We start from the raw sequence: 18,601 nt of genomic DNA, 5'->3' as shown, positions 1-18,601 counted from the left end.
ATTTTTTGTGCATTAAATAATTATAACTATTAATTAATATTTATTAAAGAAATTAAATTACAATGTTTAAAAATATATAAAATACTTTTTTGTCATGGGGACCAGGCTCGCTCAGTTTAAGAACTGCTGGATTAGAGGTATATATTTTAATAAATAAGACAAAAGTATTATTATATTTCTATATTTAACAACCTACACTTTAAAAAATATATTCAATTATAATATAACCTGCACTTTTGCCTAATTCACTTTGTCCTTTGGGTGGTCCCTCTGTTTTTTAACATATTTATTATAAACCAACTCCAACAGCGGCCAATTTTCATACGCCCATGCCCCCAACACAAAAACTAAAACTATTGCTCCGCATAATACATGCAACAATTGCGAATGTGGCGACACTCTCACTTCGGACACTTTACACACTATTCCGGCGACAATTAAGGCTATGACAAACATTTTACCGACAAGAAGCCCTTCGAGGGGTTTATAAACCGTTTCTTTATATTTATCCTTGATAAAATATACACTATGCAATATTCTCGCTAGCATATTGATGCAGTTGGATAAAATAAACCCGACCGGACCCCACAGATTAGTCAAGAAGTAAGATAATCCTAAGAATGTAATGGAAAAGAACACCATGAGATAATTGTACTTATCCAATTGTTTACTGGTCATCGTAGCGAAGCAATAGCATTCGGTGACACCGTTGATGGCCAACAAAATGACGGCGATGCAATGGCAACGCATGAGTAAAACGGGCAGACCGGTTCCTACGAATCCTTCACCTCCATACAGCAATAACAACGTGCGAGAATAACTTTGGCCAAACACCAACACGACGAGACCTATGGAAGTCACCACTCGGCACAGATGACACAGTACGGTGCACGACTCTGATACTTTACTCTTATCTTGGCCCTTGATCTCGTCGTTTCTGTCGATCATTTGAGTGAAGTAAAAATAACCGCTCTCTTCGATCGGACGGAAGATGAAACGTGCGGCCAAGCTACCTAAATTGTTGACCACGTCATACACGGCCTGTTCGCTGAACGACAAAACGGGACTGATGGACATTACGTATTTTTCGCCTTCGGTCAACAGTTGTTTGACGCATCCTTGTTTGGCGAAACTGATCGTTAACGTGCATAATTGTGGATCTAGATCGTTCTTGCTCGGTAAGAATTCTTTAATGGACTCAAACGGAAAATCGTCCATATTCTGAAAGGATTTCGATCGCTTATCGTTATCTAACTTCTTATACTCCCTCATTTTATTGATGTACCAGTAAAAGAATATGTAATAAGAAGCCGATATAGTGATGGAGCTGACGACTTGTGCGACTGAAAAGGCAATCAATGCCATATCGGTGTTGTTAATCAAAATAGCTAAAAACGTAACCGTCCGAACTAAAATATACAAAGTGTCCAAAGCTACTCTGAGTTTCACGAAGCAGAATATTTGTGCCACTAAAATGACATTCGCCGATAACGATTCAATCACGCACGATACTGCAACACTCCAACAGCCAATTTTGTATTGTACATCATATTCGGGGTGTCCCAAAGACATGACGTTCAGCCAAATGTACATAAACAAAGCCGAGAGGACCACGCTCACTGGTACCGTGAGCCACATTTGATTGATCACCTGGGGCCATGTCGGTCCGTTTTTATGGCCGAGACACGCCCGCAAGAACGGCTCTCTGCTCAAAAACAATATTGTACTCTCCAAAAGCAACAGTCTGACGTTCATTATGCCGATGACGGCGTGCCCCACGTGTCTCAGGACCCAAGCGTTGATCACAAAAGTCAGGCATCTGAAGAGCACTTGGAATATGATGCTGAACGAAGCGTTCTCAACGCTGCTCTTCAGTAAATTGCGCGTCATCTTAAGATATATAAATTTACTCTTATGTGAAAATAAGTTAAACGTTTATTGCAATGCTATCGTTGCGATCCATGGAATTGTTCAGCAATTTCTTGACAACGTGTATCTTCCTATTTGACATGCAGATTATGAAGCAATGATCATCGTAGGTTATAGTTATTTTCTTGAAGCCTTCGTTTCCAGGTATTGCAACTTGATCGACTCTGAAAAAATAAATAAGAAGAGATACAGTGCAAAATTAAAACCATCATATCGAATCCTTCGGATATCATGGAACATATTACCAATGAGGGTGTATTTCGTAAAGTAGGAAGAAGAGATAAGGTCAGAAGAAAGAACTTCTTGTGCTTAAAAAATATTAGAAACAGGACAGAGATCAACCAAATCGATCAGAAAAGACCAAACAAATCATGCAAAAAACATAGTGGTACTTTGAATGATTTTCAGTCGTGGCCCCCAAGGGGGGGGGGCAGGGCGCTAGCCCTGGGGCCCGGAGTCGTGAATGGGCATAATAGCGATCGTTTTTAAAATTATTTTTTTACTATTTGTTACAAGATTGATTAGTTTTATTTGTTCGTCTTCGAGCTTGTCGGTGGTACATTCTATGATCGAAGTTCATAGAATTCTCTGGCTCGCTTGGTAATGGCTTTAGAAAATAGAAAATATATTGGGCGCGATATAGATACCTTTGGACTGTAATGGTAAAACCATTTTGCACATGACATACACGCCTTTGGACTTCTAAGAGCAAAATCTAAGTATGCATCATGACAAATTTAATTCACGGTAAGTAAATTTTACTTGTTTTAAACAAATATAACAAACATATATTGAGAATATAAATCATATGTAGGCAGTTCAATTCTCGCACTGAAGTCGTTACGGCACACAATTATTATTATATCCACAGTAGCGGATTAAACTAAAGGTGCAATAAATGCGCACTTACTGTCCATCATCGCGGGTCGTTATGAGTTGATTAATTAATTAATTTAAATTAAAAATTTCACAAATGTTTAATATATGAGATCATCAACTTTCGAAAATTCCTAAATATTTATAAGGATTTACCAAAACAAACAAATTGTACAGTTTCAAGATTTTATAATGGCCCAAATATACGTGCAAAATAAATAGTTTTGAGTATCAAATTTTAGAGAAGAACTAAAATGCTCTATTTTCTCCCTATGGTGCACATATTTTAAATCCGAGTAGGAGTGAATGCCGCAAAAATTAACCAAGATGTGATAACATATTTTGGACATTTAGAAAGCTTCTATTATTTAATTCTCACAGCCCCGCAGTTCGGGAAGTGTTGAGAAAATACATATTACAATCATTTCAAAGTTTATCAAATATTATACAAAGAGGAGTGAAATAATCCAAGTTGTGCGACCAATTATTGAACATTATCCCGGAGTACTTGACATGTTAGATTTTATTCCTTGGAGAGATGGCAATAAAATTAACTTTATCGGCTGTGAATACAACAAAAGCTCTTGAACAATATTTCAGGTCTTACAAAGATTAATTTAAAAGAATCATAAAACAGTTTTCGCCATTGAAAAAAATCTGTTAAAATTTTTGAGAAAAAATTGCAGTTGTATTTTTGTAAATATTTGTTAATCAAATTGTATCAGAAAATTACTTAGTAAAAAGAAAATTAATATCACAAACACAAAAGTGAAAAAGAAAATATAAATGACACTTATATGGTAATGCAAAACGATGCAAGGTTCGAGTATCAGAGTATAATAAAGTGAGCCAGGCCAAAACCTGCCAAAGGTTTAAGATACCAGGAAGAAGAAGAAGACCATAGATCTAGAATAATTAAATCTGATTCGTTTCTAATATCGTAATATTTAACTGACGCTGCCTGTTTTGATAAGTTCACTATCATAAAGGAAGATGAGACTTTCATTAATAGTTTTCTATTTTAGTTTGTCATTGTCTTTCTAACTGGAAACTACTGTTAGATGTCTCTGCGTTTTAAGTTTGTTTTTAGTACCAAATGCAATTTGATAGGATTAAAGATTTTCCTATAGATCTTGTGCAACAGATATTTATTAATTTAGCTACCTTGTTTTGCATTTAATCTAAATGAATAGAGGCCAAAAAAGAAAAACGTCAATAAATTTCGGTATTTTTGCTTTTAAGCCGTTCATACGCGTGTATTGAAAACATCATTGCCAATGATGGAACTGTGCCAAGAATCAATTAAAATTTGTCACAGACGAAAGGCATATATGTATACAGAATTAGAACATTCGACATGTAAAATTGATGTTTTTTAATTATTTGTCTATTTATATACATATATTTTTGATTAAAAAATGAATGTTCTAGGCCACGTATATGAATAACCATAGCAGACTGATATTCGATACACGGTTTTTGAGATAAGAGATCAAACATATCAGCTATACCTATGAGCGAGAGTAACGAGACCGATGACTCCGCTGGCGAGACGTTCGTCGTTCTCGAGTTCGCCAGAAGACTCGAGCACGGCGCCCTCCTCCGTCAGAAGTAACGAACCAACCTCCATACTACTAGCTAGTGACAGCTCTCAATGACATCGCCACATAGCCGTGTTGCCATAGCAAAAATACAATTTCACAAATTTTCATTTTTGAGGATTCCTAAATGAACAAATAATTCCGTAGCGACACTTTTGCGCTCCTGCAGCATCTCTAAATAAACAAAAAAATATATTGTCTTTCTTAAATATTTTTAAAATCTGGTCATCTAAGTATACATATTGTGGGGACCTATTTATATATTTATTTATTCATTATTGCCAAAACTTGGCCGCACTCTAGTAGCACTCGTGTGACGGACTCTCTCGACTGGCAAACTTTGACGGTCACATACTGTTGCGGGCTTATTTTGTAAACACTATATAACTATAAATCGTCATTAAAAGATACTACTGCAGTGGCTCAATCTGTGTCTAACTCAGCACCTCCCGTCGCCAAAAAACTATACATATAACCTTTAATAAAATAATACTGCAGCATCCCAATCTGTGTCTAATTGCCACCCGTTAGCATCCGTCCGCCTGCACTTTAAAAAACACAAAGACTTGATTTCTATCAGGAAGAAGAATCTAATTAAAGGCGAATAAATTATTCGTTTTAAATACTAAGTTAACATGAATAGTTATTAAAGATTATTAAAAGTTTACAAGGATGATTATTTTTTATAAATATAACGCTGTATCTTACATTGCCTACTTTAAGTGACAGTTAGAGAGAATTGGAAAAATTAAGGCCATCTTTACTCAAACGGAAAGTTTAAAGAATATTCAGGAAAAAAGACACAAAGTGAGCAAGAACGATAGAGATTTTATTACTTAGTTTTAAACAATACCATTCTCGCTAGGGTATACAAAAATAAAATTATTAATATTGAATTTTTAGCAATTAAAATTTATTCATTTATACAGAATAATTAAGATGTCTATTGCATTTACTCGTTTTCAGCGCTTTAATTACAATAATTTTACGATTTGGTAAATTGTTTTGACTTTGACTATTTACACAATGATTAATAGTTATTATGTACATGTTTTCATTAGTTTATACATATGCACCGAGTTTACATCACCGGATCACTCGTATTTTATTAATGTCTAAAATGCGCATTATCTGGTAATTTATGTTTAGCGTCGATTTTAGCCACTTATGCGTGACGGATGGTGACATGTGGGAATTAGACATAGATTGTGCCGCTAAATAAATAAAAAAATCTCTGATGACCTTTTTTTATGCGTCCCGCATTCCAACCTAACAAATCTGATTACTTTATTCATTTTGTATTGTATGTTTTAAGTGATCAGCGGACGAGGCATTGCTGTACATCAAACTCCCGTCAAGTTCCGCCAAAGAATGCGTTGCCCTCCGCCGCCGTCACGCCAGTGCTACCAGAGTATTGCTCAGCGTTACCAGAGTGTCACAACTCTATTGTTGATTACTTTTACTTTTTAATCATTTTTGAAATTATAAATAAGCTTGGCTCAAATCATTTCTAAAAGTGATTTTAAAAATATATAAGAACTTTTAAGTGCTAAAAATATATGTCAATAAAGTATAATAATTTTCCAATACACTTCACAGCAAAATAAAGTAAGAGCCAGTTCATTTTCTAGGAGTGTCTAAAAAAAGTGTTATAGATATGGAATAAATATATTGTCATTGTATGAAATACCCGCTGTGCTGAATTAAAATTTCTATAAGCAGAACAATTAGTTTAATGTTTTACTTTTAAATGGCTGTAAGCATTGTTTTTCAAAATATTTTTAATTGTCTAAAATTAGTATTACATTTGTCTACATTAAAACAAAATATGTTTAAACAATTTTGTATATCCTTAATAAAATATCTTATAATCAATACTGCTGTTTTATTTTTCAGAAAAAATAACATTAATTCTGAGAATTTGCCAATATATTTAACATATAGGGTTATTAAGATTAAAACTACTCTTTAAGTACAAATATATGGTTTTAAATGCGAAGCTTTTGATTTTGATACTTCTAATTAGTGTATTAAAGGTTTATTCCTACCGTCAAATCAGTCTAGCAAACTTTTGCCCTATAACATAGCTTTAATTCAACTGATTTCTTATTAATCAATTGTCTAATATATTTTTTTATAAGAATGATATCAAATAAAATTGAAATTAGTATTGACCAAATTAAAACGCTGATTTTAAAAATTTACTTATATGTAAATGCTTTATACATAAATATATAAAATACTTGTTATGCACGATATTCGTTCCTTTACGACCTATACTATATGTGACACGAGCTGTCAAAGAGGCGATACTTGTAAAAACTCTTGTTTTATTTGTATAAAAAACTGATAATTGGCAATAAATTAATGTATTGTGAAAATTTTGAATATTTCGAGTGTAAATAGTAACGTTTTCTATTAATCCTAACATAAGGTTAAAAGAAACCAGCTCATTATCAGTGTTTGTTATAGTAAACAATGATTAAAAATGAGTGCGTACTTAGTAAGTTCTTTATATTTAATACCACTCTGGGTACAAAAGAAGGACAGGTAATTCTCGTCACTAAACGGACAGTTTTGTAAACATATTTTTAATCATATTTACTTTTCATCCCAAAGGAAAATGAAAAAGTACTGTTCTTCTACCCGTCAGAGATTAACGTGGAAAAGCGTAAGATGAGCATTGGTTTATGTGAAGCGATCATTAAATTTATGACGTATGATATAATATGAATTTTCTTTAGAATTTTTTTGTTGTATATCAATAATAATAATTATATTTTTGATAGAACATTTTCACCGGACAACTGTGAGGCTTTGCACACTCAAAAAACTAAACAAATATTTTATCAACCGGAAAAGAACTATTGGATGGTGATGGTAAGTTTTCATTTTTTTCATAATTAATAAAGCTGTTGATTTATTTCAAATATTTTTTTAGACAGTCAATGTTCCGTTTATACAAAAAACTGCGTCTGATGGAACAAAATATTATGAGTATCACGGAGAACAGGTAAAATTATATGTTTATTGACTTTATTTGTAAATTTTATAACCTTGAATATTATTTAGGTACAATCAAAAGTTTTGGAATCAGTTTTGGCTACAGCGCATCAGATGTTTAGATTTTTTATGGGCTCATTTAGTGGTACTCCACTCGATTTGTTAAAAGTCAAACTTGAAAGTTTCTTTCAACCGGTAATGTATACACATATAGCAGCATGCAAAAAAACTCATTATCTTCGAAATCATAATTTTTAAAACTGAAGATGTCATATTTTTATAATGAATTATAATTTTTTCATACTCTTTAAATGCTATTTGAAATATTACACATAAAAATAGCAAAGCAAAAGTCCATTATAAACAAAGAAATTAAAATAGTTGATAAAACAGTAAAATTTTGTCAGTAATTTAAAAATACATTGAAATTATTTTTTTAAATTCTAAAACATCACACGGTATAATTTTTTTAAATTATATCTTATCACTAATAAACAATATTTATGTAAAATCTTATTATTATGTTCTACCCCCTCTAGCCTTTGGTGCTGCTTAAACATAAAAAAGCATGTAATTAATTAACGATTCAATGAGTTTTAGGTATAATTCGTTGTGGCAAACTCATTCGATCACTTTTATCTTTTTTTGTTAGCTCATTGAATTGTGCACTAATTTTTTTTAATTATAGACCCAAAATATTATATTATTCCAGTTCTTTATATTCTGAAATATTTCGTAGTAATAATTTTATTATTTTTTAATTTTATAATTACTGCATTGATCAAATCGATAAATAAAATACGTTACAAAGAGAAGAAAAAATTCCAAGGCTATTTTATAACACATTGCTTTTACCGTGCTCTTATTGAGGTGGATCCCTTCCATTTCGAAATAAAACAAGCACCCCCCAGGTCATTTGCCTCCCTTGATTTCGCACAGTTACATGGAGACATTTTTCGCTGTATCTTTCACCACTCTGTCGACACCCCATCTGACCCTAATCAATTTATTTTACTCTCATCAGAGAGCATCACTCTTCTTCAATCTAAAACAGTCCAAATTTTGTGTTAATTGGCCCATTTCAGACATGTTAAGATGCATTTCTATGGTCAATAACGTTTTTTGGCAGGTATACAACTGCCTACACATACATCCTACATAAATATGTTTCGCAAATACTCACCGATACTCACTAGTTCTGAGAAATCCAACCAAGGATTCTAGACGAATCTTAAATTCTTTATGATTTCAAAAAGTGATGGGTTTTTGTTGTACGCTACTGTATTTTCAAATTATTTTAATATGTATTTATGTATAATAATTATTATAACATGATTTCAGTATATTCAACAATTAAATATTCCTCACTGCGATGTCTTGGATATATTTCAAGGGGTCCAATATTTACCGTTGGATCGTCTTTCGTTTTTGAAAGTACAATGCTTAATAAATCTAATTGAAGCTCATTTTCCTAGTATAAAACAATCAGTATTTCTGTATAACGATCAACTTATTTGGTATTGTATTATAAACTATATATGTTTACGAATCAATTGAGCGTTTTAAATTTAAATTGTGTTGAATTCTAGGAATGGTATATCACCAAACGATATGCAAATCGTTTATAAATATTTGGTAGGCACATTACTACCAGAGCATGTCGAAAAAGAATTACAAGGAGGTCCGAGAATTTCCGCTCAACACTACGGATGTTTTGTCAGTCCACCGGGAGGCTTTCAAAATAATAGTGATTTAAATAAAGTTACTCGAGTACACTTGAAAAACGAAACTGAACCTGAAATTATGTATTTGGTGGTATATAGAGCATTAGCAGCCACCATATGTTTTTTCATTGAGGGTAAATAAACACATGCATAATTTAATTATGTACAGAGAGAAATATAATCATGTTTTACAGGAAATATGAAGCTTACATTGGATTTTATGCATAAAATCGATACATTTGTCAGTCCACAACTTTCGACTCTTGCATCAGAAATCGGAGAACAGTGTGGAAAAGATTCTCCGATTAATAATCAAATAGATCCTTCTGTGCCGAAATATATATACTTTAATCAATTGAATGTGGCATATAAAAGCACAGTATGTATTATTTTAAATGAAATTCTAACAAATATCATTAATATCAATCTACATGTTTATTTAGGTACACTATGATAATCGAAACAATGGCAATATATCAATTGATCGCGAAGTGTTAAAATTAATCGCTGATATTAGTTGCGATAGAAAAAGGTATTGTCTTATAATTGACAAAAATAAATATCAAAATTAATCGAAATATTATTTTCAGCCTTGAGAAATATGGCGAAATTACAATAAAAACATTAGATGACTATTGGGTTATTGGAAAGGTTTCCAATCTAAGAGAGTTTTATGTCATCATTCAAAACAAGAATGCTAATTTAAAGAAAATTCAAGGTAAACCAAAATATATTACTTATCTCTTAATCATTATTATAAAAAAAAATTCTTACAGAGGAAGTGAAGAAGATTTTGGAAACAAAGTTGAAGTCAATATTCTTTTATCCAATGTAACTCTATTTATAAGTTTACATAGCAAATTTATTTATTTTTACAATAAAAGTATTTTTTTAATATTGTTTAAATGAATCATGAGATTAACATATGTACTAAATATGTTCATAACATAGTAATGTTTTAATTTATAAACAAATCCATTTATGTTATATTACTTATTATTATAAATATAATTAATTAATAAAATATATTATTAAATTATTTTTTTATTTGTAACAAATTTATGCGTCAATTAAATGTTGTACTTTCATTGCTTATCGTGTTCTTCCATTATGTTAATAATTTTAGAACTAAACACAAAACGGTATACACATTAAGAATTTCTTCATTATATTGTGTATGGTTATTTAAATTTGTTATAGAATCTGACACTGGAAATTGAGTTCTTTTTATCTGCGTTGACTTTTAACACATTTATTTACAATCAATTCAATTTTATAAAGAATTACTGTAACGTGTTTATTTAGTCATTCAGTAAAATGTCACTAAAATCATATTATTTAAAATAGTTTAAAAAATCAATATCCTCCTCTCCACTCTTGTGTCTCTAGGTGATAATCGTACTTTGAGCTCTTTTTTATTATAATACTTACTTCCCATCTATCGGCCTTCATATGCACATTTATCTTAAATGTATTTTGAAGTTTAACCGCTCAAATTAGACTTAAGTAATACTCATTCGTAATTATGTATGTATAGCATTTTGGCGGATGGGTGACAATTATACACAGATTGCTTCGCTGCAGTAGAATTTTATTGAATTTATGTAAAAATTAATTACATGTTGTTGAGTTGAATGATACAATGGCTGGTGGGCGAGGCCTCGCCGGTCGTCGTACTCCCGTCGTGGTCCACCAAAGAATGTTGCCTTCGCCGCCATCACATCAGTGTCACCATAGTGCTTTGTAATTTAAATAAAAAAATAAACCCGCTTGCCAGGCACGTTATTTTGAGCTGAAAAATTATAAACGAAAATCACTGCCAAACAAGAATATATTCTTGCTAATTTATGATTTGGCAAAACAGCCAGTAAGAATGCGTCAATGAAGATTATATATCGAGACTTTGCCTTCGCCTCAGATGACTACAATATCCAGAATTGAAATGATGAGAAAAGAGATGTGAATAAAAGGAGCACAATAAATAAGTGGTGAAGTTTTATAATTAAAGAAAATTCTAACTGCGCAAATGAAATTATAGGCTTCGATAATCTTTGTTGATAGTATATTTTTTCTAGATACGCTACTGCATGCCTGATATATTTATCACTATACGATTTAGCATATTAATAATTTGATGGAGATACGAAAATGTACTTTTTTATCAACATATATTAATCAGATTAAACAGTACAAATATTCAGTTCAGTGCTCATTTGGCATTAGTGTAAAAAACTGAATTAAATCGAACAAACATAATCATGTCGCTTTCGGAAGACGAATCAATTTTTAAAATGATAAATAATATTATCATCGGAGTTGAAATTGCCACAAAAAATTATTCACGTTCAATTGATCAAAGAGGGTCCACCGATATGAATAGTATTGATAATACTGAAGAATCAGTAGCTCGTTTTGAAGATCGGAATAGCATTGAAAATTACAACCACCGAAATATAAATTCTGCAACTTCTGACGTAAGTGTTATTATATCTCTTATAATTTCTAAAGACAAAAAAATAAGAGAATACTTATTTAGGGATCAAAATTGGTGGAGAACACAATGGAAGCTGTAAATGAGATTGCTATTCCACTAGTCGTAGCTTTTCAAAGTTTAGCAAAAAAAGCAAATGAAGACTATAACCATGGAACATCAAGAAGTACGGCAACTGCAGCAGCGTCTACTGCTGGTGCTTATGCCGGTGGATCTGGTGGTATGTATTTTATATTTAAATATGAAACATAATTGAATATTTAATTCAATAAATGTATACAATACATATTAATTACAGGAGCTAGGATTGGATCAGCTATAGGCAAGTCAATATCTCCAGGTATCGGTACTCTTACTGGCGCTGTAGTTTTTGGAGTTATTGGTAGCTTATTAGGTGCTCAAGGTGCAGAAGATGTCGTATCCTACATCGGGGACCAAAATGAATGGGATGTAGAAACTATTAGTTGTAGAGATTGTTGCACATTGTACAAATGTCGCATATATACTAACCAGTCTCGCATATACTGCAAAGATTGTGAATAAAACATATCACAGAAACCTAAAAAATAAAATATTATTCATAATAAATTCTTCACTATTCATTTACCTAATATTTATTTTTGGCAATGACACCAAAAAGATTATTTATGATGGTGCCTATTTATATATATTACAGGGGCGGGCGGTGAGATACTTTCCCACTCGAGAGTGAATGGGATATAAGGGCACTTGCTTGGGGGCGGCATATTCGCGATGGAATCGTCTAGTGTGGTTTTTATCCCTAAATAAATTAAAATTTATGTAAATCTACGAATAGGAAAAGCTTAACAATAATAAATTTATTATTTTAAGAAATGCTAATTTTATGACCCTGCAAAAATATGGGGGGGTGGCAATTTTAAGGATTGCCCCGGGTGGCACATACCCTAGCTACGTCACTGATGGCAACAACGTTGATTTCAATTTTTTTAATTTTTATTGCATTTTGGCAGACATTATTCCATTCGTTGGCAGTCATGCTATTTATTTTTTCTTCCACCAGTTTTTTTACTGAATCTATTGTCATCTCGACATTCCTAGGGCCCACATAACCTTTATTAGAAGACGAATTTTTTCTATGGGGTTGAAATCGCAGTGATATGATGGCAGCCTTAATACATCGTGGCCAAATTCGTGAAAATGGCATCTATTACAAATTCTTTAAATTTGGACTTATGAATATATACCAATTTATATAATTCGACCCTCAACATATGTTGTGAAAAGGGTATACCTGCTCTCGAAAGCCACTCCATCATTTCAGCTTTTTTTTAGTTTGATATTGGAGATGGGTTTATCTGCTTATTGTGATATGACGCATTATCAATTATCACCACCGATCTGGGTTCTAGATTTAGAATTAGCATCTTGGCTAACCATTTTTTATAATAAAAAAACAGAAATTCAAAAAAATGAGAACTGAATGAAAAGGTCCTCACGAACTTATTCTATGCACTTCAGTTCTCTTACATTTATATATTTTTCACAAAAAATGTTCACTGCATAAATGAAATTCATAAATATTAACAGGCTTCGGTGGACTTTATCGATCTATTTTATCTAGATACGTCACTGCATGCCTGGCATGTTTATCATGACATGTTTAGCATCATAAGATGCGCAGTTGTAATTTTTTTATCAGCAGATAATATCCAGTCTAAACAATATATATACTTGGTTGAGTGCTTATTTGGCATTAGTGTAAAAATTGAATCGAGTCGATAAAACATAATTATGTCGCTCCCGAATGACGATTCGTTTTGGAAAACGATCAATAATATTATAATTGGTATTGAAATGGCGACGAAAGATTATTCAATTTTAATTGATCCAAGAGAATCCACTGCTGTGAATATAGTTGACAATACTAGAGGCAAAATTTGGGATGGATCAGTTGTTCGTGTTGATCGTCCACATGAAAATGTGAATTACAACCACCTCAATATAAACCCTAAAATATCTGGCGTACCTGATCCTCATACGCCAATATCATCGAAAACTCTTAATGTAAGTATTGATATACCATTTATAATTTGTTGAGAAACAAAGACCAAAATATATAGAATGCGACACGGTAACCGTGATGCATGCCATAACAATCTTGCAATCATATCGAGACACTTTTTTCTATTAATTTATTATATGGGGGGGGGGCTATTTATCTATTTATTTATTCATTAATTATTGTATATAATTATAATAATATAATTAAGGTGACGGCGACAAAGGGCAGCACATTCTGTTAATGGATCTCAATGGGAAGATGCCTCGGCCGGTGATGCCTCATCCACCGTTCACTCGCATATATTTCAATAATAAACATGTAAACTCTATATATTTTTAATAAAAATACCACTGCAACGGCTCAATCTGTGTACAATAGCCACCTGTTATCACCCGTCAAAATTACGAATCTGACTAAAATTTTTAAGCATTTTATAATTTGTGAATATCTAAATATCTCAAACCGACGCTTATGACAGTTGCCAAAAGAATATTTTACCTCTTCTGGAGTTCCTCAAAGATCCGATCTTGACCATCTGTGCTTCTCGTTATTTATTACTATTTACAGTTTTACATTCCAGTTTTCTTTTGAATTCTTAAAATTGCTTTGCTGCATTTGATCTGTTGCAAACGCTTTCTCTCCACAGTGATTTAGAGTATCTGTTTTCGTAAACCGTCTGCCGTTTATTGTCCAAAATGACATATTATGTTATTTTCTCAAGTTCATTCACCATTAGAGTATTCCTATGATCTCAATGAGAACGTTTTAGCGCAATAAGTTCTTTTTAAAAATGCTCGGCTTTGTTAGAACATGTTTTAACACGTTTCACTTTTACGATCCGTCAGTTATGCATGTCCTCTATGACACTAGTATGCAGCATTCACGAATCGGGAGTTATAATTTAAATTCCTCAATTAATTAAATACTCCCTCTTAATCGAAAAGCTTAGAAAATGTTAAGATACCTTTATTTGAGTATATTTGATTATCATACTTTTTTGTATTCCAGCGCCTTTCTTTTAGGAGTGTTGGGATACTATTTGCGGAATTCTTGCAGATAATTTTTTTTTCAAATTACTAACGGGTGCTGTTGTCAATCCATTTTAATCTCTAGAAATTCCAGTTTTGGGGTTTGAAACGTCTTCGAGAGTTATGATCGCATCCTCTTTTGATGCTTGTTAGAGACAGGATATCTGCACAGCTGACTCGTCTATGGCTATCCAGCTCCCTAATTTGGCTAGCATTGCAGATTAAACTATTTCTTATCAGCTATGAGGAGCTAGTCCGTTTCGTAATATTTCATTTTATTATTACAATTATTTTTTTAACATCGTTAAAAAATAAGATCCAATACGATACAGGATTTTCTCATTTTAATTAAATTTCGCAATTAATTTGCCACGTAACAAGAAATTATAAAACTATGTTTTAGGTACTAAGATCGGGGGCTATAGCATCAAAAGCCGCATATAATACAGCTATTCCATTAGCTAGAACATGTCAAGGTTATGAACTAGGAAAAAAAGCAAAGGAAGATTTTAATCATGGAACAACAAGAAGCACAATAACTGCAGCAGCGAATACCGCTGGTGCATATGCTGGTGGATCTAGTGGTACGTATTTTATATTTAAACATTGCATACTTAAGTCAACAATAATTTTATACAAAATAAATTTATTACAGGAGCTAAGCTTGGATCAGCAATAGGTGAAAAAATACTTCCAGGTGTCGGTACTATTGTTGGTTCTTTAGTTTTTGGAGTTATCGGTAGCTTATTAGGTGCTCAATGTGCAGAAGAAGCCGTATCGTACGTTGGGGATCAAAATGAATGGGATATAGAAAGTATTCAATGTACAGAGTGTCACACAATGTTCAGATGTCGCAAATATACTGACCAGTCTCGCAGACTCTGCAATAACTGTGAGCAAAACAGACCATAACAAAACAAACTTATTATATTTCTTTTAAAATTACAATTATTCCTATATTAATATGTAAATTTATTGTGAAAAATATTGTTTAATAAAAAATAAAAACTTTTTTGCTTTTGTATTGTATTTTTTTAAAAGAAAAATCAGATATTTGTAGGGGTGCGTACGATTAGAGAGCAATGATATATTTTTAGTCTCAACGTCAAGATGGAAAATACTATCGGATAACTTAACATATTTTACTTCTTTGTGAAACGTTTTGTTCTTTTTTTTTATTAGATATATTTTTAAATTGTTATTTCAAAAATAACAAAAATTGTAATTGTTGTTATTTTTGGCCCGCGAGACCTGGCAACCCAAGCCTCAGAAGCCACGCCGCCGAGAAAAGAGAAAGTTTAATTATGTCGCTCCCGAATGACGATTCGTTTTGGAAAACGATGAATAATATTATAATTGGTATTGAAATGGGGACGAAAAATTATTCAATGTTAATTGATTCAAGAGAATCCACTGCTGTGAACATAGTTGACAATACTAGGGGCAGTACTTGGGATGGGTCAATAGTTCGTGCTGATCGTCCTCATGGAAATGTGAATTTCAACCACCTCAATATAAATCCTGATATATCTGGCGTACCCGATCCTCATACGCCAATCTCACCGACAGCTCTTAATGTAAGATACTTTTTTAAATAATTTATTACAAATCATTATCCCAAATATCTCAAACTTGTTCCGAGACAATAAAATTATTCTGTATGCTCATGATTTAAACTATTTTAAAAAGGTTTAGAAAAATAACTTTTCTTCAAATTACTAAAGGGTGAATTATGATCTAGAAATTAATCTATTTAATATCAATTATGAGAATATTACTGTATTATTTTTTAAATTAATAAATACTATCTGACAATTATTTTGTTTCGTTTTGCTGAATTTTCAGACATTATAGCCATATACATATACGAGAATGCTATGGATATGGACTAACGTATCGTTAATTAATTGTTTGTACATACCTTTGGCGCTATAAATACAAAATTAAAACATTTCCATCCAAACTATACCATTCATCTTGAATGATAAGAAAAGGATGTCGTAATGAAAAATAAGAACAACACTTATTTGATTTAGTGAAAGTTAATAACAACTGATTTTATTTATCGTGTTATTTTGCATTTTAATTTGCCACGTAACAAGAAATTATAAGACTATTTTTTTAGGTACTAAGATCGGTGGCTATAGCATCAAAAGCCGCATATAATACAGCTATTCCATTAGCTAGAACATTTCAAGACCATGAACTAGAAGAAAAAGCAAAGGAAGATTTTAATCATGGAACAACAAGAAGCACAGCAACTGCAGCAGCGAATACCGCTGGTGCATATGCTGGTGGATATAGTGGTACGTATTTTATATTTAAACATTGCATATTTAATTCAACATTAAATTTATACAACATATTTTTTTACAGGAGCTGAGTTTGGATTGAAATTAGGTGAAAAAGTATATCCAGGTATTGGCGGTCTTGTTGGTTCTATAGTTTGTGGAGTTATCGGTAGCTTATCAGGTGCTCAACATGCAGAAGAAGCCGTATCATACGTTGGGGATAAATATGAATGGGATATAGAAACTATTCGTTGTAGTGATTGTCGCACATTGTACAAATGTCGCAAATATACTGACCAGTCTCGCAGACTCTGCAAGAACTGCGAGCAAAACAGACGACCATAACAAAACAAACTTATTATATTTCTGTATTTTTCTATATTTTTAAATATATTATTTAAAGAAAAATATTTAATAGGATTTAATTTAACTCATATTAATTATATAATTAAGGATTTAATTTAAGTCATATTAATTATTTAGTAATTAATATTAATTATATATCAAATTTACTGATAGTTTTTCTGTTGCTAACAATTTTTAATCAAAAATTCAAAGTTTTATGAAAATTAAAACACTACATGCATTGATATTTTAAGAATATTACTTATTTGCGTAGTGAGAGCAGTGTATAAAAAAGGGACATAACGAAAGTATTGTTTTATAATGTAAGTTTTATGACGCATTTCGTTTCGGCATCTACAAATATGAAAAGGGCAAATTCTGCATGTACAATGATGAGGTTTATGATGGTTTCAAGTTTACAATCCGTGAGAGTTGAAAATGGTCAGCACTTCATAGTTTCTATTAATCCTTTGAATCATAATAGAAACACATTTTTGCTGTCAATAATGTATTAGGATAGTTAGGACGTTTTACGTATTTTTACGATAAGCAAATTCATATATTACAATTATTAAATGCTCACAGTCAATCATCCATAATAGATTTGTAAAAATCAGTATTTTTAGCCGTCGCTGTAATTAATTTTTAAGTACTAATTTAAATCAAAATTTTAATTTGCCGATTAAAATTTAGGAACACCTTGTCTTCTTACTTATATTTTTTATAAAACCGCTTTTTGTTTCCCAAATGCAATTATAAATGTATCTGTATTATGTTAATAAAATTAATTTAAATCTAGAAGCAAGAAATAATATATAATTATACATATTATTTCACAATATTTTTTTTTTCGTTATCAATATTCATATAAAATTATTGTAAACAATTCGGGATTCAATTTCTACGATGAGCTTTTCTGTGTGGAAGCCATTTTGTGTGAATGATTTATAAGTCGCCTCTAAAGTCGCTCCTCGTGTGAATGCACTCATCTAAACCCATGCTCTTATAGGGTGCGGCAACAGGCAAGTTGCCTGTGCATCACCTCTGCGCAGGAGCGCGCCAGACGCTCGGGTGACTCGGCGCCTGCGTGCGTATGCACCCATTTAAAACCATATAAAACACAGTCGCCGGAATAATATATGAATTTGCTTGAAAATTGGAAGAATATATTGGGTTTATCCAATTAATGAACTAAGAAGGAATAGAGGCAAATTTCATGGTCTAGTACAAGAACTATAGAGCCATGAAGACAGATTCCCTTTTTTATTT

The 18,601-nt window shown here is 32.0% G+C and overlaps 5 protein-coding genes across 5 annotated transcripts; 3 read left to right on the top strand and 2 right to left on the bottom strand.

Moving 5' to 3' along the window:
• Positions 1 to 167: 167 nt before the first annotated feature.
• On the bottom strand, positions 168 to 1,890 carry LOC148232523 (man(5)GlcNAc(2)-PP-dolichol translocation protein RFT1). Its single transcript, XM_088193478.1, has one exon. It carries the CDS (start codon positions 1,888 to 1,890, stop codon positions 241 to 243), a length of 1,650 nt encoding a protein of 549 aa, XP_088049604.1. The 3' UTR covers positions 168 to 240.
• On the bottom strand, positions 168 to 4,478 carry Lamtor4 (Late endosomal/lysosomal adaptor, MAPK and MTOR activator 4). The gene is made up of 2 exons (XM_088193489.1): positions 4,317 to 4,478; positions 168 to 2,093 (listed from the first exon to the last, which is right to left on the bottom strand). Exons 1-2 carry the CDS (start codon positions 4,433 to 4,435, stop codon positions 1,928 to 1,930), a joined length of 285 nt encoding a protein of 94 aa, XP_088049615.1. The 5' UTR covers positions 4,436 to 4,478; the 3' UTR covers positions 168 to 1,927.
• Positions 4,479 to 6,667: 2,189 nt separating this feature from the next.
• Ccz1 (vacuolar fusion protein CCZ1) lies at positions 6,668 to 10,169 on the top strand. Its single transcript, XM_088191848.1, has 11 exons — positions 6,668 to 6,956; positions 7,026 to 7,123; positions 7,196 to 7,286; positions 7,348 to 7,419; positions 7,479 to 7,604; positions 8,751 to 8,926; positions 8,999 to 9,267; positions 9,328 to 9,512; positions 9,577 to 9,665; positions 9,724 to 9,851; positions 9,910 to 10,169. Exons 1-11 carry the CDS (start codon positions 6,885 to 6,887, stop codon positions 9,966 to 9,968), a joined length of 1,365 nt encoding a protein of 454 aa, XP_088047974.1. The 5' UTR covers positions 6,668 to 6,884; the 3' UTR covers positions 9,969 to 10,169.
• Positions 10,170 to 10,757: 588 nt separating this feature from the next.
• Positions 10,758 to 12,872, top strand: LOC148232520 (uncharacterized). The gene is made up of 3 exons (XM_088193174.1): positions 10,758 to 11,607; positions 11,670 to 11,844; positions 11,923 to 12,872. The coding sequence occupies exons 1-3, from the start codon at positions 11,392 to 11,394 to the stop codon at positions 12,165 to 12,167; spliced, it is 636 nt and encodes a 211-aa protein (XP_088049300.1). The 5' UTR covers positions 10,758 to 11,391; the 3' UTR covers positions 12,168 to 12,872.
• Positions 12,873 to 13,358: 486 nt separating this feature from the next.
• On the top strand, positions 13,359 to 17,402 carry LOC148232519 (uncharacterized protein C13G5.2-like). The gene is made up of 5 exons (XM_088193173.1): positions 13,359 to 13,670; positions 15,100 to 15,280; positions 15,352 to 16,273; positions 16,822 to 17,002; positions 17,073 to 17,402. The coding sequence occupies exons 3-5, from the start codon at positions 16,001 to 16,003 to the stop codon at positions 17,330 to 17,332; spliced, it is 714 nt and encodes a 237-aa protein (XP_088049299.1). The 5' UTR covers positions 13,359 to 13,670; positions 15,100 to 15,280; positions 15,352 to 16,000; the 3' UTR covers positions 17,333 to 17,402.
• The last annotated feature ends 1,199 nt before the right edge of the window (positions 17,403 to 18,601 follow it).

The sequence above is a fragment of the Plectrocnemia conspersa genome, unplaced genomic scaffold (assembly GCF_051122295.1).
Source record: "Plectrocnemia conspersa isolate PC_06_02 unplaced genomic scaffold, ASM5112229v1 ptg000009l, whole genome shotgun sequence".
NCBI lineage: Eukaryota > Metazoa > Arthropoda > Insecta > Trichoptera > Polycentropodidae > Plectrocnemia > Plectrocnemia conspersa.
Note: the sequence above shows the minus strand (reverse complement) of the source record. Positions and strands in the feature narration are given on the sequence as shown.